This window comes from Synchiropus splendidus, chromosome 17, assembly GCF_027744825.2.
Source record: "Synchiropus splendidus isolate RoL2022-P1 chromosome 17, RoL_Sspl_1.0, whole genome shotgun sequence".
Taxonomy (NCBI): Eukaryota; Metazoa; Chordata; class Actinopteri; order Syngnathiformes; family Callionymidae; genus Synchiropus; species Synchiropus splendidus.
In genome coordinates, this window is record NC_071350.1 from 3791603 (window position 1) to 3814978 (window position 23376).

Sequence of the window (23376 nt, forward strand, 5' to 3'; positions counted from 1 at the left end):
TGAAAGACAGCCTCAGCTCCGTGGGTACTGACTTCTGCACTAGCTGCACAATGCTCTGTGTGTTCATGAAGAAGACTTCTCGCTCAGACTTCTTGTTCAGAGTTGCAGCATGGCTGTCCAAAATGTTTGCAATCTGAAACCACATGAGATATACAATGCAGTTAGTTAATCCCTGACAGCAGAGGAGCCTAATAAGAATTTAATCCCAGTGAAAGCTGCAACCTTTGTATATTTATTCATCTTTAATTTGGAGCTCAGGCAAATTACTCGATCAAACTACTGAATCATAATTCATCTAGTAGCATTATTGAATGTCATCACTTTTCAAAACTAAACTTAATAACCTAGAATTATTATTTGTAGTTTTATAAAGGTGAGTGGGCAAATAAAAGGCCACATAGTTATTTTAATGAGTTACTCAAGATACGGTTCATGTAGTTGAGTATAAAAATGAAAAAAATGGTGTTGGATATTAGGATTTGATTGACAGGGCCAGACATGGAGAGCGAAAGAGTACAATGTGTTGCATAGGAAACGTTTACTTGTGTGTCTTTGAGCTGGGGAAATGTTTTCATGCATTTGGCTTCACCTGTTGGCTTGGGAACTGGCACAACACAGATGTGATGTTACTCGCATACTGAGCCATCTCCTTTTTGATGGCCTTCTCCACTGCGGGCGGAATGCGACCTGATACACTGGTCATGATGTCTTGAAGCTCCAACAGAGGCAAGGACGGGTCGCGCATTGTCTTCATCAGTCTCTCCACCCACTCCCTCAACTAAAACAATGGCAGGAGGAGAAGGGGTCATGGACTGGTCAGTGATGCTGTAATAAACAGCAAGGATATTCTCACCCTGGCACTGAAGAATGGCTCTGGCAGACAGTAGCCGTTCATGATGTGAACCAAGTGGTCAAGGGTGCTGTGAAAAACTCTGTGCAGTTTCTCGCCTCTCAGAGCCACTGCTTGAATCGAAGGGAGTGCCCCAGTGTGCAACTCCGCCTGGAAAACAGAAATTTATGAGAACTGTACGTGTGTTTGATGGACTAAAAATTGATACAGTTGACAATTATCACAAATTTGAGCATAACTGTGTAATGAAGTAGCTGCAAGTGCTTCAGAAACAAGATGTAAAAGGCAAAGTTTGAAAAGAAAAGAGAAGAAAAATCACCTGTTGTACTCTGCTGGGGTCGTCAAGCTGCAGTTTGGCAATGACACACCCAGGCTCCAGAGCTGCTCCTGCCCTCTTCACGTAGTGAATACAGCCAGACTCCACAGCTGTGAGGGTCATCACCATCTTCATCACCTGCCAGTGAAGTAATATCATTTAAGTAAAGAGCACAGAGAGCATGAGACACCAGTGTATGAGTGAATGTCCCACCTCTATCTCAGCGTAGCACTGGCCTGCAAAAACATGACCGCCATCTTCAACTGCATATTGAATCAGTTTGCCAGCTGAAGGCGACCGCAGCAGCGATGGATCGTTCTCCTTTTCAAACACACAAGTTTTGTTCCCAATTGTGATCCGATACCTGCAAACGGAAACATCTTTCAGCAACTAAAACCAGGCAATTTGTAGGTCAGTCTAATGCCGCTCACCGGTCGACCTCCTCTTTCATGTAGGTGGTGTAGCTGCTGCCGTCGTAAGACAACAGCAGGCCTCCGTCACTGAGCCGGTGAACATCCACCTCGGCGGAAGAGTTGTTCATAATGACCACGTAAGAGTTGGGAGACTGGCGTGTCACAGTTAGGACATACTTTCGGCCTTCATAGATCAGTTCCACATCAACAGTGTTGAGCAGTGTGTGAGCCGGCAGCACCTGACCCCTGAATGAGCCAAACCATTACATTTAATCATATAAATTGTTTTATTTAGTTCTAGGTGGAGTTAAATGCTGATCTTCTATGTGCATTTTTTTATCTGTCTCATGAATAAATGTGACTTAACAATGTTTACCTTTCCAAAGAGTGCAGGAAGTTTGACACACTGTTCCTTAAATTGACATCTGCCACATGAAGGGCACCACTCACGATTCCTAGCATGGTATCAGGACGCTCGGCCTGCATGCAAAATGTTTGAAAATAGCATCGAGCACAAACAGGCACAAGTGCATCAGAACATACCTGCATCTTCTCTGAGATGAGTCTGTCCAGCCAGCCAGTATCAATGCTGTTGTGCTGAAAGCTTTCCGTCTCCAGCAGCTTGATGAGGTATTCCACAGTTGTCCTGAAGTCTCCTCTGATGGACAGCTCTTTCAAGGCCACCACCATGTTTCTGGAAGGGGTAAAAATGAAATGTCAGGTTCTAGAAACACACTTTTGTGCAGTCAACTTTATCTTTCACATACGATATTGCCTCTTCACGATTCTCCCCCCAAGAGAAACAGTGTCCAAACTGAGAGTCTGCAAACTCATGCAGCCCACCAGCAGCTGCCACGCTGAAGTAGCCCCATACGTTCTTATTGCTGCGGAAATTCAGCTCCTGCACTGTTCCAGAGCTCGGCTTAAATCCCTGCAAACACACATATGCTTTTAGCGCCAAAGGAAAATGCATCACGACGAAAGTGAATAATAAGAAATCACAGCATCCTCCTCCATCACTTCACATATATCCTCTGAATCATCATTCATCACAGCACAGAAAATCCTTTCAGTGCTGTATGAATGAGACCCAACATGAGAACCGATCCATACAACGAAAAAAAACTGGATGCCGGAGAGCACGCAGACACGGTTTCTCTCGGCATAAAAGCCTTGCTGATCCCAGGGAAGAGCGAGGCAAGCGGGACATATGTCGGCTTCATTCAAATGGTCCAGACCCAGACAGAAAAAGGAGGAAGCATGGAGATCGTTGTGGTGCACACACAGGAGCACACTTCTTCTGCTTCCATAGTGACGTATGGTGAGAGTACAATCGCGTCCAAGATCAATTCAAGATCAATTCAAGGCACCTGAGTAAAAAAAAAGGGATGATGCGCCGTAGCGGAGGGTTTAAATAGGGGGTTTTCCCTTGGCCCAGTTGGGTGGAGAGTATATGAAAGATCTTTCAGGGCAAAGGGGACATAAACAATAGTGAAGTCCGTTGGTGGGCTTTGCATATACTCCAGTTATAAGAACTGGAGTTACACACAGGTAACTAGGATATGCGTTCATAAGAAAACCTGATATTTATGAGATCAGATTATTTCTCCAAACACCACAAAGGAAACATACCAGTTACAGAATTTATGACTTGAATGTGGCCTTAAAGAAGAATTCCCTTCAGTGTGCTTGTAAATGCATTTCAAGGATGCATTTAAATGGATTCTATCTACATGGGAATATTAAGCATACAGAGGGGAGGATTATTTATGTGAAACACATTCAGAAGAGTCGCAGAGTAATCTAACAGATGTATCTAGCGGTTACTGTGTGTATGTCTGCTTGTGCAAATGGAAACATGGCAAATCATGAATAACAAACTTGAGGAAGCAACATTCATTTATTTAAAGATGGAACGCTATTCTTACCTCATCTGGATTTTCACTGGTGATACGAGCTGCAATGACATGTCCCCGCGGAGAGGGGGCGGTAGACAGCCCCTCAAAGTCAATGGGAGAGTCACCCCAGGGCTGAACTCCATATAGCATCCGGATGTCTTTGATTCGGTGGAGAGGAATTCCCATAGCAATCTAGCAGCCACAAGGAAAAGAGCGACTGAGTGCTTCTGTTTGACATGACTGTTTGACGTGAAACATCTCGTTCCTTTAATATCACGTTCTGATAGCTTTCAGAAAAATGTCTCATGTTTACATTGCTGCACTGGAAGAGTTGGTTTCCAAAATATGATTAAAAAATGAAACTTAATAAAAGCTTAGCATTCTGTTCCATGAAAATCAGCACAATATCAAATTTCAAATCAAACAAATCCAAAGGAGCCTGTTGACACATGACTCATATTCATTAAAGAAACCAAGACATTCCTATATAAAATGTGCCTTCAATAATTTACTGAATGTATTTTTTGGTTTAATAAAAAAATAAATAAGAAATTTGATTACTTGAGAATTTTCACTAAGGTAAAAGACTGTTGAAGGCTGGGGCAGTTTGACACACAATATAGAGGCAGCCACTCCCCCTGAGACGTCCAATCAGCTTAACTGACAGTGACCCATTAACACACAAACCTTAGCATGTCACGCGACTACATGCTGCTTCAGCTACTGTTGATACAGCAATCTTGCAGCCTCTCTCATTTGGGGAGTGAACAAAGAGGGGAGGGGGCTGTGATTTGAGCAGTGGGGCAAGATGAAGGCCACTACAGTCACAGAATGCATCAGAGAAACTGACCTGCAACTGAGCTGCAGGCAGGTTGACATCAGCTACCATCTCAGTACACGGGTGTTCCACCTGCAGACGAGGGTTGAGCTCCAGGAAGTAGAAGCTGCCTTCTTGGCTGTACAAGTACTCTACTGTACCGGCGCTGACGTAGCCCACCATCTTCGCCAGCTTCACTGCACACTGAGACGACACAAAGGTTCTGTCAGTTCAAATGATCACGCTTGGTTAGTGAGCGTAGGCAGTTGCTCCATGTACCCGCTCCATGTCCTCAAACACATCAGACGTTGCAATGGTAGCAGGAGCTTCTTCGATAATTTTCTGGTGCCGCCGCTGCACAGAGCAGTCTCTCCCAAACAGAGATATAGCATTCCCATATTGATCAGCCAAAATCTGGACCTCCAAGTGTCGAGCATGTTTGGCTAGCTGCATCACGAAAATGGGGGACCCAGGGACTTCTGCTTGAACCTTGGTCACAGCAAAACCAAAAGAAGGATTAAGAACCTAATAAATCATGAGGAGTTGGCAAACCCATGATAAATGTACCTGTCTGTAAAGGTTTGGGAAGTCATCAGCGGAGTTGACCTTGCGGATTCCTTTCCCTCCACCTCCTTCCGACGCCTTTACCATGACAGGGTAGCCGACCTTCTCTGAAGCCTGGCAAAGAAACGTGACGTTAGATTCTCTAGAAACTTTCAGCTTGTTGTGATGCATAATGACAGTGAGATAGTAAACTCTTACTTTCAGGCCATCCTCGACACCTTGAATGCAGCCTAACTCGTAGACATCAGATGGAACGTTGATGATCTTTTTCTTTTGGTCGCTCTCCGTCCATTCTACTGTCAGGCCTGAGAAGAAAAGCAACAAATAATATGGTAGTTATCAGAGTGGAGAAACTATTATATTTAAGTGGAACAGATGTGAAATTATACATTTCAATTATATGTTTTTAAAACATATTTTGTCCTGAGTTGATATCAATAATATCTGGCCAAAATGCTAAGAAACAAGGTGATCCTCTTATAACTGACCAAATGTTTTGTAACTGCTGGAGGAAATTTGAGTATCCCTGAAGAAACCCACACAAGAGAGAAACTCCACAGGGAAGGGAGCAAGTTTGCCATTAAACACACAAAACTACGAATATTAATTATGTAAACTACAGAAATGCCACAAGCATGGATAGCGTTCATATTCATCATGTAAAAGAAGCAATCTCTAGTGTCACTATATAACCATGCTGTGTGTGAAAGACCATTTGTGGTTGTGCGCAGTCAGGCATTCAGACCATGGGGAGGCTGTATTGACTACAATACACCAAAGATGCCACACCAGTCACAAAGTGGTCATGCGAAGATATCAAAGTTCCAAAACGTTTAACCAAGTGGAACAGGAAGGGAGAACTACTCTCTCGTTTTAACACAACATACGTTGATTGACAAAGCTGGGCTTACCATGAATTTGTCGAAGGTGTACCCAAAAATGAAAGCATCATTGAAAGAAATAGGAAAATTACAGCATAATTGTGATGTATAATGTGGGAAGTTGCTACTTTGATACGAGAGCCAGTTTTGTTGTTTTTATGGGGGATAATATTCCACGTGGAGCAGTTAAAAGACCGTTTTCACGATGCTTCACTGTGAAGCCGTTTTTTGGGGGGCTGAAGACGGAACGTCACTATTTAACAAGGGTGATTGAAAACAAATTAAAAGGCAGATTATACCAAAAATGCAGTGTTGTAATGAACAATAGCCCATTCCTAATGACCAAGTGGAATGGGTGGCATTATATGAGCTAGCATACCACCTAGTCTTATAAGTCATCTCTATAATGTAAGGCATTTCTAATACCTGTTCCACTCCAAGGTAGAGTAGGTATTCCAGCTGTCTGAGCAACTATGGAAGATGCGATTTTATCTCCCAGAGCCCACATGGCCTGACTAGGGGGACCTGTTGGAGGAGGAAATGAAAGGTTACATAACTTCAACACAAATTAACAGACGCTAAAAAAAATATTTCGAAATCAGATATTAAGCAACTCAACACACCCATGAAAGCGATGCCGTTCTTGTGAAGCAGCTCTGGAAGTTTGGGGTTTTCTGAGGCGTGACCCCAACCTGCCCACACAGCCTGAGAGAGAAGCGATTGGTCAGTACACACTTTTAACAGTGAATTTAAGCGTGCACTGGGGTTGTTAGACAGAATGTGACTTCATGATGAGAAGAGCTCTTCATTCACTCTCATGCCTGCTGCTGCATGGTAAAGAGCATCACATGCTTCAAACATGTAGACACTCAAGACACAATTTAGTATTGTAGCTTATCATGTGAGGGTATAAATATACAGACAACGAATAATACATCATAGATAAACCATTGAAAATAAACAGGCAACATGTGATGCACCTGAACAGGGATGCGCTTGGCGATGTCCAAAATGAGTTCCACATTGGCATAGTTGTTGTTGTTGGTCCCTCCTGGTACTGGCACATAATGATCCGCCATTTTGATGTACTCTATAGTTGAAGAAAAGACAATAAACATGTAGCTTTAACTACTGGAAAAGTCTTTCATAGCAAACACACGATTATACTGTACAGACTAGGAGAGGCAGGATCGAAAGTTCATGATGCAGCGCAGTTACTTACTAAAAGCAGGATATGAATGACTCAATACAGTAATAAATCACTGACTACATGTTCTGAAAAAGCAGCATCGACAGTTACAGCAAGTCTTACAAAACCTTTCCTGAAGTTATCATGGTATGTTATGTTTTTGTCAAGACCGGTTTCTCCACAATTTTAGAATACGTGGGATGTCAGCAGACACAAACATTTCCATCCATTTTCTGTCAGTAACCATGACCTCAGACTCAGCGGTACCAATCCAATCGCATATATTCATACAGAAAAAAATTTGATTTAAAGCTACAGCTTGCAGACTATAAGCTCCCCTTGAGCCAAATTGAATACCCCTAATATGGCAAGTCAGCAATACAGTTCAGCAATACATAAATAAAAGCATGGATAATGCAAAAGGCTAAAAAATATATTTTAATTTCATCCACTGCCTTGACAGTTTCACTACACAACAGGCATACAAATGCACATCTTAACTTCTTATTTTGTAATAGCGCATAACAAAGAATAATGCTTGCCATTTCTGTCCCTTATCTGCAATTTCTTTTCTACTCGAAAGGATGATTCCTTGGTATTTAAAGAGCTATCTATTGGCTGGATTCTGATGATACGATACATATCCCAGAAAGGGAGTGACAATTATGATATTTATTGTAATATCGTATTCACAACAACATACAGTAGTTGTTTTGAGGGTAAAAAAAACGTGAGCGGCATCTACTCATTCTACGCTAGCCATTCGTAGTAATGCTAAATGGGTGCAGTAAGGTTTATTGAGTGCCGTAAGTAAATGGCATTTTACAAATGGCATGACTCTTGTTTGTGCTACACTTGGAATGCTGCAGGTGACAATCTTATCTCCGCAGGTTGAACCATCATATTGGTTAACTGACACTAATGTTCAGACCTGTGCGTGAACACTCAAAAGATCTTGGGATCTACTGCAAGGTGCTGAAGGGTAAAGTCAAAATGCTCTCAGAGGAGTAGTGGTCGGAAGCTTAAATGAACTCAAAACAACTGCATATCCAGTATTTATTTGAGAAACATTGAAATAGTGCTTTCCAACTTCAATGTATCTGCTAGATCTACCTCTGGACAAATTAAGTGGAACTGGATCACTTCGCACACTAGTATGCTGCACACAATTGATGTCTAAGAACCCAATTTCAAACCTCACCTGCATTGGCCTTCAGGTCCTCTGGGGTCACCATGACAACAAACCGAATCGCCCTTTCGTTCCGAAACATCTCATAGGCCCACCGACGGATGGAGCGCATGCATTTGACAGCAGCAATCCCATTGTTAGCAATTAGCACCTGAGGAACAGACATTTATTTTAGTCAAAAAATATCACTGTAGTTAGCAACCACTTTCGATTAGATTTCAATTCTAGTGATTAAACGATGAAGTGATTCTTAAAAAATGTAAGTCATGGTTAAGGTTTGTACAACACCTTCTCTATGACTTTGTTGCCACCAAAGCGAGTGACAAACTCAGCAGGAGAAGCAACAGTGAAGTCCCTCTGCAGATCGATGCGCCTGCGATCTCGCCCCTGTCCTTGTTTCACCAAGTGCAGCCCAGACATGCTCGGCCTGAAATGAAAGAAAAAAGACATGTAAACTCGTGAAATGAGTAGTGCAGCTTCCACACATGGAGCTTTAAGTAAGCACGCCTCATGACACTGATTAAAAATTAGAGATGCAGGAACCTAGCCGCCTCATTTAAACAACACTCATGACCATTGTTGAAGTTTCAGCGTCAGCCAAAACATTCCTCTGTATTGATAAGCAAACTCTTAGCAGCAGTGGTTTTCACTGATACGCCTTATCTCACATGCACACACGATAAGTGAAGTTTTTTCTGACGTTTGTAGCATAATCCTGCCTGTTGATCCTTCCACAGAAAGCTATTCACAGGTGGCTTTACACAGTCGCCATGAAAACAGTGTGGCCCAGTACGATTTGATAAGACCACCCGAGCAGTACACACGACCCTCTACATGCTGAATTCGAGCTCCACCCAGAGGTTTGCATAGGCTGGTGAGGGGGGTGCTCAAGGGGGAGCGCTATGGAAATCAGTTCACAGGTGTGGCAGTTTCAGTTCCTTTGGCTGGCTGGTTTCTGTGACCTGATATTAAAATATGGCATCAACACAGGCGGGAAGATGTTCAAAGGCAGAGGGAGGAGGGGGTGGCAACCTCACCCCACCTTTCTCATTTTAGACGGGCGGGCATGAGTGAAACTTGCCAAAACACATGACAAAGGAGAGAAATAGTTGTTGTCATGAATGTTAGGCGACAAAAGCTGACTGAGCCAAATAAAGTTCAGTATCAGTTACATGAAACTCAGTTAGTGAACACACACATACTGCATTGACAACTGTTTCGCAGACTGAATGTCTTCTTTCAGGAACACATTGAGAATTTCTACTTCTGCAGGACAAACATTCTTAGCCGTCAGAGTGGTATTTCCATCCACAGAGAGCTGGCAAACACATGCCTCTTAAAATGTGTGGGCTGGATTTACATAACATGGATCGATCTTTATTCTTCCTGATCAATGGGCCTCTTTGCAAGTGCTCACGGTATTTCACATAAATGTTGAATCCTTATCCTATTGAATACAAAAGTATTATGATAGAATAATTCTAGAATCCCAATCTGCAAGTATCATGTTTTGTTTTTATACTTTTGCCAGCATCTACAGTATCCTATATTACCATTTATCTAAAGTGTATTATTCTACGTATTTAATAGTCAGTTGGTTTCTAACCTTAAATGGTGCATAGACCCGTCAACGTGGTCAAAGCCCATCTCAAAGGTGCTGTCGGAGCTTGTGGAGGACGGTGACGAAGACCGTGCATCCTTCTCTTCCAGCTGCACCTCCGGCTTCGCTTGGATTTCATCTTCCGAGTTCTCCTCCGAAACAGATCCCACAATGAAGTGAGACTGCAGCCCGGAAACAGAGGGGTGCTTCTTCGCGGCGCCACTCTGCTGTGCCATGTCAGGCCGACGCGAACAGGCTGCAAAAACTGTTGAGAAACACAAAGCTGAGCAACCATTCGTAATGAACCTGAGTCCAAACGTCAGGGTGCAGTGTGCCATTAGACATCCTAGTCCGATTGCAACAGTTGTTTGCATCAAATTGAATGATGATAATGTTGATTGTGCAACAGCAGGGGGGAAAAAAAAAGCACAGGTCGGCTAGAGCCAAAGGTGTGAGTAAGTCCGAGATTTGGGATTGATTTTAAACAAATAGGCCACATTGTGTTTGCAGTTATGATTCATTTTTGTTCATCATTACATTCTGAAATACTGTATATGGAGTCAAACATGTTGCTATTCAAATGAAAGTTAAATGCATGGACTGCTTTAAATTTAACTCAAAGTCAAAGGTGAACAAATGTTCTGAAACATAAAGAAGAAGGGCCAGATTGAAGAAGACAGTTGGCTCCTTCACTAGACATGTAACTTAAGTAACTGCTTTGGTTTCAATGGTGCAGGTTGAGCAGGTTTGAACGAACTACTGGACCTTTTTCATGGATGCCGTGATTTGAAATTCAACATGTGTGCTACTGCTCTGGCATACTTTACCTATTCTTTATTTAATCAGGCTTAAACTTCAAGTAAATATAAGACTGTTTAAAACAAGCAAGTCAGATGTGATGGAAGAGAAGAACAAAATTAGATGACAGAACCATAGATATAGATGCTGAAGGTATTTATGGTTGAAATCCCAAACCACCGTGGACATCTAATGGTGGGTGAGACATGGATCATTTAAAAATAAAACTAAAATATAAAAGCATTTATGCTCGATTTAACTTTAGTCAGAACTAAGAAAATATACATATACATAGAGAAGCATTTAGGGAGTTTACACGGTCACTAACGACCTGTAGTGCTGGTGCATGAGCTAAGGGCACACCTTACCGAGATGCTTGTGGGACCAGAAAAACAAGCCGAGGGCTGCTCGAACACAAACTAAAAACGAGAGCCACGAAGCCATGAACCGTCAAACCTCGAACAGTTATCATTAAACACACACAGGGCGAAGACATTTGAAAGGCTATCCATCCACGGAGCTCGCCGGGAAACATTGCTTCAATAGTGAACACCGGCGCTACTAGCATAAGCATAAGTGTTCAGTACAGTAACACTACAGTGACAGGCTAATGCTCGTCCACTGACTGGGCACTGTAATCTCTGATGAATGAAGGAGCGTCACGCACTTACCGGTGGTAATAAACCGACACGTAATCCTGGAAGATTAGAAGAAAAACGAAGTGATAAAGTCAGTGTGTCAGCAAGACATCCATCGTGTGAGAAATCACATCACGGCGAGGTCATAACGCTCCTGTAAACGCTTTAACAGCAGACAGTGGGGTGATGTGACGATGCGCAGGCAGGTTACTGTTGGACGTTAACCTCTGAACTCTACAATAGAAATACAGCGCGTAGAGCACGCATCTAATTCAACGGCAGTGATGTGACGCAGCAAGAGGAGAAAAGATTGACAAAAAACATGCACGACAGTAGACTAGACACGTTAAGTTTAACTGCTTCTCTTCCAGCTTTCAATGTCCTCAGGTATCCGAAACTATTAACGCGCGGCAAGCGGAGGTGCATCTATGTAAACTACTTCTATAAGGGGCTCAATCTTCGACAGCCAATCACACAGCAGACTCGATATAGGCCGGCTCTGCACGTCATGGAAGAGGCGTGTCCGGAAGCAGAAACAACACCCGGTGTGCATGCGCGGCATGTGTAGTCTGTAATGTTCAGTAAAGTGATGCTGCCCCTTATCAACATTGCTATCGTTCTGATTTAATGAAGAGAAGCTGAAGTGCATTGTATATAATAAATATTTAAATAAATAGATACATAAAATAAATGTATTATTGCAATTACTATATAATTTTTTAACATTATCTGTTTTATCGCGGGGCAAATGGAAATAGATGGTTGAAATAGATGGTTGTAAATGCACGAGACTCCTAAATTAGATGATGTAAATCATGGACACTATTACGAAATATCAAGTCTCGTCATTAAGTTTTCCATCGAGGAAGTCTATCCTCCGGTTGCAATGGCTGATTGTGGGGCTCATAGCAACAGAAGAGATTTGTCTCCGCCTGCTGGCGCAAACAAACATCAGCATGATGCTTCCAATATTTCATTTTTCCACGTCAAAGTAGTGATGACACAACTTGAATAGAATAAACTAATGAAAAATCACCATATTCCCTTACATTTACTTTAATTATTTATTTAATAATTTATTTTCATGTATCTATCCTGGCAAATTTTCATCCATCAACGCAAACTCAGACTTTGTTTTGGTGCTGAAATCACATTGTATCATGCAGTGCACTGAAAAATGTTAATTCATGATGAATCTGTGTTATTTGCACCAGTTATGTAATTAACTAAATGAAGACGTTAAGGTTCCAGCCCGATCCCAATTATTTTCATAATAATTATAATTAATAATTTGGTAATACATATTTCATACAACTGAGTTCTCAACTAAGTGTCTTCCCCTGGAGCTTAAAACACTTCATGGAGTTATTTTATTTCAAGTTAGATTCATTAATTCACAACTGGCTCAATGGAACCAAGCCCACCCTCATGCTTGAGTGGTGGCGACCATTGTGGAAAGGGGGCTAACATCGCGGAAGCTGGAGTCTGAAGCACATTCGCCAAACACCTTCATGATAATATAAAACGTATTACAAGCAGAGTTCTTTTGTGAGGCGTAAGAGAGTCGCTGTTTACAAGTCCAAGTTTCTGTAAAACAGGTATACAGTCGGAACTATGGCAGCAGATAAGGCGATTTATCAAATGCTCTGACTGCACGAAGCTTCTGTGGATCCCAGACAGAAAAAGGAGCAGCGTGCTGTGCAGGCGCACCTCTGCGATCGTGTACATGCGACACCATGTTTGACAGCCGGCTGCACGACTTGGACTGCAGGAACTGTGATGCTGATCCAGCTGACTGCAGACTTTGGCTCGAGATGACAGCGGTTGGGATGTGATATGGGCTGAAGCGCAGCGACGACAGAGGAGTGTGCAGAAAGCGGTTTCTGCCTAGTTTAGGCACCAGTGAGCGAGTGGCCTTGGTGGGTGCTGTCATGCAGTGGTATGGGTAGGAGAACAGCTTTCCACCGAGTGGCTGAGATGCTCCCTGAGTGAGAAACAGACAGATATTACGTTGAGATTTTTATTTTTGCATCATGTATAACAGTGCAGTGTTGTCTTGTGCCAACAGCTCTCTGCACTTTGACTTAAACTGAAGGGGCCTATTGAACTTAAGGATGTTCTTCTCATGGTTAATTGTAAAAGTCGTATACCACCACTGCCAAATTCGAGTCACATCTACCCGAACTGTTTATTTAAGGGACACATAAAAGCATTTGCCAACTTGAGATACTATACCTGAGATACGAGCATGTGTTGTGGCGGCTGTAACATGTGAGAAGAAGGGACGACCTGGAGTGAAGAAGTTAGGCCAGAACAATCCGCTGTAACACAGAATCCCGATCGGTGCAGAGTTTTCGAGTCCACCATCTGTTGCCCTGCACGCAACCACGATGGCGCCCTGACCTCACGACACTCCGCAGTGTTTACGGCTGGCAAATGACGAGCCAGAGCTGCATACGGGAGGCCATCTTTGATTTGAGGTAGATTGATGTTTCCGGACCAAATCACTGTTGAATTTTGGCTTTTTTGTAGGACACTACTCTCACGGGCTTCAGGCTGGGTCCACCATAGGTCTGTGTTCTCTAGATGAGGTGGACATCCAGCAGCAGAAATGCTCTTCTCATCTTCTAGATCAACATCACTGTCACTGTTGGTCTCATCTGCAGAGAGGAAAAAAGAAGGCTGTACACCACGACTGTGCTGATTGTAGTGGCATGGGAGCATTTTTTTTATCTTAACTGACACTTTTCTATGTCTTGTTATGAAGAATTATGCCACCAATGTCAGAATGAGTCAAAGAGGGAAATGAAATTTATGTTTTTTCTCCTCAGCCACAGATTGTGACTCAAAGTCTCACAGCTACAGTGTCTGAGTAGGAGCTAGTTAGACGCTGTGTGTCAGAGGCATTATAAAAGAAGCGACTCAAGTTTGAAAACAACAAAGAGATTTTTCCAAACATGTTTTCAACTCGGGGAAATTTGACAATATGACAAATAACGAGACCCTAATTTTTTACTTAACTCATATATTTAGGAATATAAACACTGAGACACTGAGTAAACTTCTGGAAAGGAAATATTTATCATAAAATTAAAAAATGTTGAAATATTGATGCAGTTAAATCAACGATCTACACCAGTGATTCTTAACCATAGGGACAAGGCTCATGGGTGGGCCGCGAGGGCCACTAGAAGTTTTTTGTTTTACACCTCTGCGCCGCGAGACGCTCAGTTTAATACACTTGCCACATGTGGTGGCAGTAATGTGTTATTTAATTGACTTAGCAGCTGCAAATGTGTGATAGTTACCAACTAAGGAGAAGTTCTGGAAAAGAAAACATGATATCGAAAGTGAGGGCGGCCCCCCAATAGCAAAAACTGTTCACCTGTTGAAGCAGTTTTTTTTTTAATTACTTAGAACATTTTATGGTAAAACTTTCATATAAACTTTTTATTTGTTTGTTTATGAAAAAGAAAATATTTTATGATATTTAGATGTCGTTTTAATATATGTATTTTATTCATAATTGTATTCATGAGGTACAGTTTTTCCAATTTTCTCAACAGTTCACATTTTTTTTTGCGCTGATCACATGGTTTCATGTCATTTCAGAAGGTTTTGGTTTGTTTGCGTGTGTATGGTTATTGAACACAAATAAAATCAGTTATTCTGAAATCAGCAATCACAGTAATGAATCAGTTCTATTCCTTGAATCGGGCCCACACCCATTGGTTCTGGAAAAGGTTGGCCCAGAGATCAAAAAGGGTAAACCCCTGATCTACACAACCATAAGACATTTTGTTTCCATACAATCAAATCTGCAACTTTACGTAACTTTTGAGTGAATTAAAGGCTGAGTGGAATAAAATGTATCAGTGAAGATAATAGAAATAACATAAATAAAAAAAAAATATTTCTGTACAATCTGAGGTGTAATAAACTTGCATTCTGAATCCTCACTTTTGGATTGTACGGCATTTCAGGATCTAAAAGAGGCATCTAAAGGCATCACATTTAACTGGCAAACAACATTTTTTTACATTTCACGACAGACGAAACAGCCAAACTTTAATTAGTTAACCCACCTCGACAGTTGGCCAAGATGGTTGACGTCTCCTTCGTGGAGTGATTCGGATCACCAGGAAAGGGTTGCTCCACCGAGTCATCCGAATCAGCACACTCCTGAGCTACTTTGTCTTGGCCCTCGTGCAGCAAAGGCACATTCGACAGCTTGCTCCTACGGATAAAACCACATCACGTAACATCCGAGCAACCCGTTTCAGCCAGACAATAAAGAAAAACACTACACCTCTTTTCTCTCCTTCCATTTCCGGCATCGCGAAACCCCTTAGCAAAAGGGTTGTTGTCGATTTTTAGCTGCGTGATCTGAGGATTGAGACACAAATCTGCATTGTAGTATTCTCTTAGGCTTCTGTCATGTATGTACAACTATATAGAGTTCAGGTGAAAAGATAAGTGGTTTCCTATGTTAGAAAAAAATAGTGAGATTTATATCAGGTTAAATAGCAGTTCAGCATTTAGCATGGCTGAACCAAGAATTACATTACTAAAGTAGCATCAGCAATTGAAACCAGGGTAAAGTGTCGGAAATAAGCCTCTTCAAAATATATTAAATATATATATGAAAAAAAGGTCAAACAAAAACGGACTCTAAATTCAGTTTCCAAATTAATATAACCCTTTTAACCCCCTTTGAATTACAATGACCCAAGCGTTGTCGTCAGTAATATGTTAGCTACAATCAGAGCGCAAAATAAACCACCAAGTACTGACCTCTTAAGCAACTTAAACTCAGCTAAAACTTTGCTTAGAATATCTCCACAAATGTGTCACTTGTAAGTGGCTCACGCTCTACCTCTTGAAAGGGAGCATAAGAGTCCATGAGGTTGTGTCATATCAAGTGATGGGTAAATGCAATACTTCTATCCAGTTTAGCTAGATCAAAACATGGTGTTAAATCTAGAAATATTTCATGTTACTTGCAGCATAATCAGATTTCAAGCGAAATCCAAATGACGTGTGTAATACCAGACACTTCTAATTCAAACATCACGTCACAGTGGAGGAAAGCGTAAATGTGATAAAAAAAAATTGGTCATGAGGGTGAAAAGTACCTTCTCATTCTGATATGCAGTGACAGCAATGAACTTTGTCTCTGGGAAAACATAAGTCCGGAAGGTGCTGTATGGAAGCTTCAAAATGTCATTGGATTTGACGATGTGGAATCTTGGCTGGTATTTATGCATTGAATTGAGAATTGTCTGGAAAATAAAGGGAAAATTATTTAAAACACACACCCACACATAAAACCAAATAACTGCACTGTAAGGTGCAACAACTCAGTCTACAGAGTTAGTATTTTACATCTTCTTCTTTTCCTTTCGGCTTCCCCTTTCGGGGGTCACCACTGCAGATCATCCTCCTGCATCTCACCCTGTCCTCTGCTTCCTCCTCTCTCAAACCAACAAACCTCATGTCGGCCTTCACCACATCCATAAATCACCTCTGTACATGTCCAATCTAGCCTATCTGACTTTGTCTCCTAAACACATGGCATGTGCCGTCCCTCTAATATACTGCAATTATAATCTGTCAAGGCACCAAATAGATGTTTCAAATGCACAATTCAATTTCTTTAATTTGTTTGCAAAGATAAAAACTTCATCAATCAACAGAATACAGGTAGCAAGTGCACAGCACAGAGTTAGGTATTGTTACTAGAATCAAATATGTAGCAATTGAAAATGGTTTCTACATGAGACTTGTCCATCTCCATCCGGAGAGACAGTTTTTGCGGAACTCTGTAAGACATATTTTCCTTCTTCAATTGCATTCTCTGTTTCTTTAGCTACATCATGTATAGTTGAAAATATACATTTGTTTATTTTATGTTGTTTTCTGTCTTTTACTCTAAATATCCATGCATATATTTTCATCTCAATGTGTTTAGTATTGTTGAGGTTTGTGGTTCTTCTTTAGTCTTATGAGCAAAAGACTATTTATTGAAAATGTAAGGACAGAAAGTCAACTTCATTCCCACACTGGAAAGAATGAATAAGCAAATTTAAAATGGGGCGCTTGACCTCATGCCAAGAGGAGTTGGAAAATCCAGCGAAAACAATTCTGAGTAACTAAATCGACTTCTTCGTACTCACAAATCCGTGTTTGTCCGACAGGTTGTTGGTGAGCTTGAGTTTATGAAACGTGACAGGCTTGCTCATCCACTGATCTCCTTTGGATGGGCTATCAGGATGGATATACATCCGTTTCGGCATCTCTGGGTCGGCCTTTCCTGCAACTTTCCAGCAGTAGTTGTGAAACTTGTAGCGGCAATCGTCAACAGACTCAATGTCCATCAGCAAGATATACTTCGAGTTGTGGTCCAGTCCCTCTACTCGCACTTTAAAGGGTGGAAACATCCTCCTGAAACACAGAGGTCCTGGTCAAAAACTTGAGACAGCTTCTTCAGCTTCACATACTGAGCATTATTGTACATTAGATTAAAAAAAGCATATTTTCTTCACATCACTAACTTATATTAAAGCTTTAAAAAATACACTCATTTCAAAAACAAATGTAATATTACTAAATTACTCAGCGGAAATAGTAACCACATTAATAGTACCACATTGTTTTTGACAAGGAGCTTAATGTGGATGTTTGTTAAGTATTTGGTTTGGATGCAACATTTTTCAAGCTAATTATTATAAGAACACACTGCACAGTAAACAGAGACAAATAGCAAATTACACAACTTCAAAGTCAAGCGCAAGTAACATCAAGTACCTTCTCGAGAATTTAAACCTTCCAGGAAGTATACAGGAAGTAGAACCATTCATCTGATAGCTCGACCTGCTTTATTTGCTTGACAAGTTTTTTCCTAAACACTAACGTTAACCATAGTTTCCGAATTAAAGGTGAACATAAGTCTTACCTTCCTGATTTTGTAATCACCATCTCGGTTCCTATCTTGTTAAACTCGCTCCATAAATCCCGGGAGTCCAGGAAAACTCTGGGGTCATCCTCGTCTCCTTGTCTGGAGGGACGCATCGCTTGGCCCAGTTCAGGCTCTTGCGTGGACCGGCTCCCGGTGATGGAGTGCGCACTGTGGAACCCCGGCTGTGCGCCATAGAGGAAGGCACCAGCAGCGTCGGGTCCCTGGTAGGGATGGTAAGCCATGGACGCCACCAAGGAAACTCACATCCGCGCGTCTAACTTGATTTCCCTAAAACTCCAACAGGTGAGCCATATCAGAGCTTCTCTCTCTCTCTCTGTCGGGCGCAAAAACGAGGATCTGAAGTAAGTGACTGTCGTAAAATGCAACATGAACGAAGACGTAGACCTTCAGACATGCGCGTCCCTCAAGTTCTCAGGTTCCAGCCGACACTGAAGACGCTTCCATTGGACGCACTGGCCATATGCGACGCAAAAGGGGGCGGGGTTTCAGAGTCAGATCAGAATTTGGTTATTAATGCACATTGAAATGTTCAATCGCAAAATGATTCGAACACTTAGCAATGTGCTTTTTAAATTGATTTAACGGGAAAAGTGAATACTGAAAACGTATTTTATATTTCTTCCTTGTCTTTCGACGTGTCACGTCAGGGGTCAGTCTCCTCATATACATACACACTGCCTGGCCAAAAAAATGTTGCATCCTGGATTGGATCTGGGGTTGCTGCAGTTAGTCAGTTCTAGGTTCATCAACATTATGTGCTCAAAGAATGAGGTCAGCAGACTACCTGAATGACCAGGTCATTCCATCAATGGATTTTTTTCTTCCCTGATGGCACGGGCATATTCCAAGATGACAATGCCAGGATGCATCGGGCTCAAATTGTGACTGGTTCAGGGAGCATGAGACATCATTTTCACACATGGATTGGCCACCACAGAGTCCAGACGTCAATCCCATTGAGAATCTTTGGGATGTGCTGGAGAAGGCTTTGTGCAGCGATCAGACTCTACCATCATCGATGCAAGGTCTTGGTGAAAAATGAATGCAACACTGGATGGAAATCAATCTCGTGACATTGCAGAAGCTTATCGAAATATTGCTACAGCGAATGCGTGCTGTAATCAAAGCTAAAGGCGCTCCAACAAAATATTAGAGTGTATGACCCTTTTTTTGGTATATATTTGGCCTATATATATATATATATATATATATATATATATATATATATATATATATATAGAGAGAGAGAGAGAGAGAGAGAGAGAGAGAGAGAGAGAGAAGCTGAACAAGCCTATTTCTTCATTCTATGTTTCTTAGGTTTCCATTTCTCTGTTCTCTGTCACCTGGTCGGAGGAAATCAACATCAAAACAGGAAGTAGACCACTCTGAAATATAGTTATATATAGTCCTGCAGCCTGGTCTCATACCACATACGAGGCAAATTCAAAGAAACACTAAGTTAGAATCAAATGTCTGTCAAACACAAAATCAACCAGGCTGACAAGCACATGACATAGTTATAATGTCAATTCTTTTTAAAGCAGTAAAGCTTTTTCTCCACAAGTTTGTCTCAAATGAAAACCATGAACATCAGCAACATTTCTCCACAAAACTCTGTGATGACTTGTTGGTGAGTCATGATGAAATCACTTCCACTGTCATCAGACTAGCTGAAGGCGGCTCATTAGAGCTGGAGATGTTGACCTGTTTCGTCACTGACCGAGTCACGTGGCCCAAAGAAGCTCCTGAGGACAAATTCTTAATTTAATCACTAATTCAACAGAAGACTAATCCAGGCAGAAGGGTTAAAACAACATTTCCCTCTTAGGTTCCATGGATTGGCACCGATTCACCATCGTCGGTTTGGCCTTCTTTTATTGCAGGTTTTGCTGAGACAGCTTTTGTTTTGCGGAGTGCCCATTTGAAAATAAAACAGTTGGAGAACTACTTGGAAATATAGTGTTTCATCTTGAAATGTATCAGTTTCTGCCTTTACATAAATTAATGTCATGATAACTATCACTGACTTCTTTCATTAGAGGTGTGTCTCAAGTTGTTCAGCCTTTTAAATACTTTGTATCTTAGAGCTTTAGTGTTTTTACAATAGTAGCAGCAGAGAGCAGAGAAAGAACTTGGTTGCTTTTTTTTCTATTAATATTTACTGTGATGTCGTCACCTCCAGATATGGCTCATAGTGTGTTTTGGCAGGTGTTTTGCGATATGATACGCATCCCAATACAGGACTGGTGACACGATACATCGCGATATATTGCGATACTGTGAGCTCAACAAAGAATTGTCATAAGAACCATCATGGAAATCAGATCACGCAGTACAATATCAAGTGCATGAAACAAGTTTGTTGTTATGACATCTGTCCAGTTGGACTTTCAGTTAAATTTCACAGTCCGACTGAATGAATCGCTCCTTAAATCAACAAAATTCACTGTAACTGTCATGAATCATTTCTTTCATTTTCAATATTTAAATCTTGAAACTGTGTTTCTGCTTTCACACTTTTCAATTTCGCTGTTTGTGTGTACATGGCTTATTGGGCGCACAATTGTTTGTTTTTTTTAAAGATATTTAAAAGATGATTATTGTTGCAGATAGTTTTTTCCCCCTCATGAGAGTTGTAGTACAAAGAAAAAGCCTACTGACCACAAAAATATGTTCAGATGCCATAAACTGATTTCACAACTCACTAGCGTCAAGACAGGAAGGAAGAAATAAACTACGTACAATGATCTAGTTTAAAGGTTGAAATGCTTCTTTCTAAAGCAACACTCTAATTGGAAGAAAACAAGTATCATAATAGACATTCAATTATAACTATAAGTAGACTTCAAACCTGACAGTTCAAACTTTAAAGACGTTTTTGAAAGATGAAATAACACTTTGGCAATATTTTATTAGTAAATCAATTAATAATAGCAACTTGGATTGTTTGAGACACGCTGTATTTGAAGGGTAAACGTCACTCAACAACTCGTGCATGTGTGATTTTACTGGATTAACGCCACACATGTCAGCCATGATCGGAGACCAGGCAGTGACGAGGACGTGACTGTGATGGGCTGCAGCCCCCAACAACTCCTGAAGTGAATACATTGGAATAGATTTCATGAATACAAGTTGAAAAGCAAGTTGTAATCGACTTTGGACTATTTTCCTTGCCGACGATAGCTTTTCCAACAGTTCCATGAAACCTTGAACTGTCTATAAACATGTTAGCTTAGCCAGCTTTGACACCAGCCAAAGTAAACTCTGACGGCTCCCCATTTGGTCCTACGCTACACAATGTTTGGAGGTCTCAATTCATAATTTCATTATTGTCATTACTATCTGCAAATGTACCTCTGGTGACAAGTTTAAAGGAACCTGTGAAGACCCCGAAACAATCAGTCATGGATTATTTTACTGAGGACATTGAATTTGAAAGAAATGTCTGGGCCCACCGACAAGCACAGGATTCTGCAGTTGCAAATTCTTACTCACATAAAAAAATAAAGAAATAATTTACCATTCTGAAGAATTGGGACGAATAAAAATGTATACATTCTCTTGGCAGCAGTTTCAAACCAGTGTCACGTCGGTTCAGAAGATTACTGCTTGTGGAGTTAAATCATGCCAGATAGATTAGACCTTTGTACAAAACACGGTGCTCTGGGTGTCAAATAGGATAACACTTATCACCTCTGGTTTGCACCCATGACCCTCCCTAGCGCTTCAATCCGGGCTTCAGTGGTTTGGTAAGAGTAAGAGCCTTATAAGCTATGGGAGGCCATGGGTGTTCAAAAGCAATGATGGCCTGAAAGGACACATTAGAAGAAGCTTAAACTAAATCTGCTGCTCCGCTTGCATATGGTGACAAAAGAAGGGCCTACGCTTCTCACACACCACATACTTATCAAAAGGTCATGTTTGGCTAATCGGCGGGTCACATGGATACAGAAAACATAGCCTGGCAAAATCACTTTGGCAGGAATTGTTATCATCTTTATTTCATTTTGAGCCTCTGGCATGACTTGGATCAAAGCTTTTATATTTTTTATCAATGAATGAATGAGCTGGCTGTAGAAAACAATAAAACCCACAGGGATTATTTGAGAAGAGGCCGGTATTTAAGTTTACTTTTGGAAACATACACATAATTTAAACACGCTCGCACAGTTTGTTGCATTTCAATTCAAATGAATCGTGAGGCATCAAACACACATGCAAAACAATCCCAGTGTGCAAAGGCTGAATTAGATTTTAGTAAGGAAATAGCCACCCGTCTTAACGGCAGCTAAGGATCTTAGCCTCAACACACCTCTAAAGCCGGCTCCAAAATGAGACTGGACTATCTTGGGTCACATCTGTGATGTTTGGATTGACACCGCACAGGCTCAATTGTTTTCACACCCAGTCAGTCCTCGTATCCTTTGGAAGCAGACAAAGAAAAAATGATGAAAACTTCTTGAATCAAATGTGATAGAACAGTATGAGGTTTTAAAGGAAGGTATTGACGATCGCTGTTCTTCAGCTTGCAAATGATTCAGGGGGGGTTGGCAGTAGCTTTAAAGGAATGCTTCCCTACGTTATCGGTGTAACCACTGAATGGCCAGATGGATATTGATTCACTTTCAGGATGGATTCCTTTTCAAGAACTGATCAGGGAAAGAAGCAAACCAGCCTTCATTTGGAGCTAGGCTTGATAACATAGTTCAAACCGGAAATATGGTCAACCGTAATTACACAAGTCAAGAACTCGATTTTTTAATTTTATTTATTTATTTTATCATTGTATACATTTATCAGGCACGGACATATGAAATCATTAAAAACATGTTCAAACTTAGAAAGTAGGTGACTCTGCTGCATAAATATGCAGCATGAAGTGATAAAAAAAAGGTTAGTTCTGTTGAATGATACAAAGTAAGGATAAAACTGGATTCAAATTCAGCGCAGTTCTGCACAACAGAAACCAGAAACGTGCCTCAATGACGTCACTGTAGATGCAGGTAAAAGATCTCTTCAGCTTCAGAATGAGGTATGAGTTGCGTAACTGGTGTGTGGCGGGTGGTATTGAATTTCTTTGGATAAACAGAAGAATAATGTGTATAGATCGACCCATAGTGGTGCCTGAGCACCAGGCCCATTTTCTGGGGTTCAGATTCAGGACAAGACACACACTTTTCTGATGTTATAAAACCAATATAGTTTCCGTTCACACACTGTTAATTTATTTGTTTATTATTA

General features: G+C 41.1%; 2 protein-coding genes across 7 annotated transcripts in view; both read right to left on the reverse strand.

Annotated features, from left to right (window-relative positions):
- Nucleotides 1-11544, reverse strand: part of acaca (acetyl-CoA carboxylase alpha) — a 35287-nt gene extending 23743 nt beyond the window's left edge. For 2 of the 5 annotated variants that reach the window (XM_053846237.1, XM_053846235.1), the window contains exons 1-21: nt 11187-11542; nt 9724-9982; nt 8406-8544; nt 8130-8268; nt 6720-6829; nt 6363-6444; nt 6166-6264; nt 5057-5163; nt 4862-4972; nt 4574-4783; nt 4328-4498; nt 3508-3669; nt 2347-2510; nt 2123-2273; nt 1956-2059; nt 1598-1825; nt 1380-1530; nt 1170-1304; nt 854-1000; nt 590-778; nt 33-133 (exon numbers count right to left, since the gene is read on the reverse strand). In XM_053846237.1, the coding sequence (XP_053702212.1) occupies nt 33-133; nt 590-778; nt 854-1000; nt 1170-1304; nt 1380-1530; nt 1598-1825; nt 1956-2059; nt 2123-2273; nt 2347-2510; nt 3508-3669; nt 4328-4498; nt 4574-4783; nt 4862-4972; nt 5057-5163; nt 6166-6264; nt 6363-6444; nt 6720-6829; nt 8130-8268; nt 8406-8544; nt 9724-9953 (2930 nt within the window). In that variant the 5' untranslated portion in view covers nt 9954-9982; nt 11187-11542. Of the gene's footprint in view, nt 1-32; nt 134-589; nt 779-853; nt 1001-1169; nt 1305-1379; nt 1531-1597; nt 1826-1955; nt 2060-2122; nt 2274-2346; nt 2511-3507; nt 3670-4327; nt 4499-4573; nt 4784-4861; nt 4973-5056; nt 5164-6165; nt 6265-6362; nt 6445-6719; nt 6830-8129; nt 8269-8405; nt 8545-9723; nt 9983-11186 lie in introns of all 5 variants that reach the window. The other 3 variants (XM_053846236.1, XM_053846234.1, XM_053846238.1) reach the window with 2 other exon arrangements.
- A 657-nt stretch (nt 11545-12201) lies between these two features.
- LOC128748508 (T-box transcription factor TBX2b-like) lies at nt 12202-18554 on the reverse strand. Of its 2 annotated transcripts, XM_053847359.1 has the most exons (7): nt 18109-18554; nt 17330-17597; nt 16289-16435; nt 15463-15539; nt 15239-15390; nt 13389-13813; nt 12202-13137 (listed from the first exon to the last, which is right to left on the reverse strand). In XM_053847359.1, exons 1-7 carry the CDS (start codon nt 18351-18353, stop codon nt 12766-12768), a joined length of 1686 nt encoding a protein of 561 aa, XP_053703334.1. In that variant the 5' UTR covers nt 18354-18554; the 3' UTR covers nt 12202-12765. The 2 variants fall into 2 exon arrangements, with proteins under 2 accessions (XP_053703334.1, XP_053703336.1); XM_053847361.1 differs by lacking the exon at nt 13389-13813 and having other exon boundaries at nt 12898-13137.
- Between the last annotated feature and the right edge of the window lie 4822 nt (nt 18555-23376).

Bases quoted from the DNA above. Each gene is read 5' to 3' on its own strand.
- LOC128748508 (XM_053847359.1), bottom strand. From the start codon at position 18,353: ATGGCTTACCATCCCTACCAGGGACCCGACGCTGCTGGTGCCTTCCTC. The intron at 16,436-17,329 runs GTGAGTACGAAG...TTTATTTTCCAG, and splicing joins TGTCGGACAAACACGGATTT to ACAATTCTCAATTCAATGCA. The intron at 13,138-13,388 runs GTATAGTATCTC...TTTCTCACTCAG, and splicing joins AACACATGCTCGTATCTCAG to GGAGCATCTCAGCCACTCGG.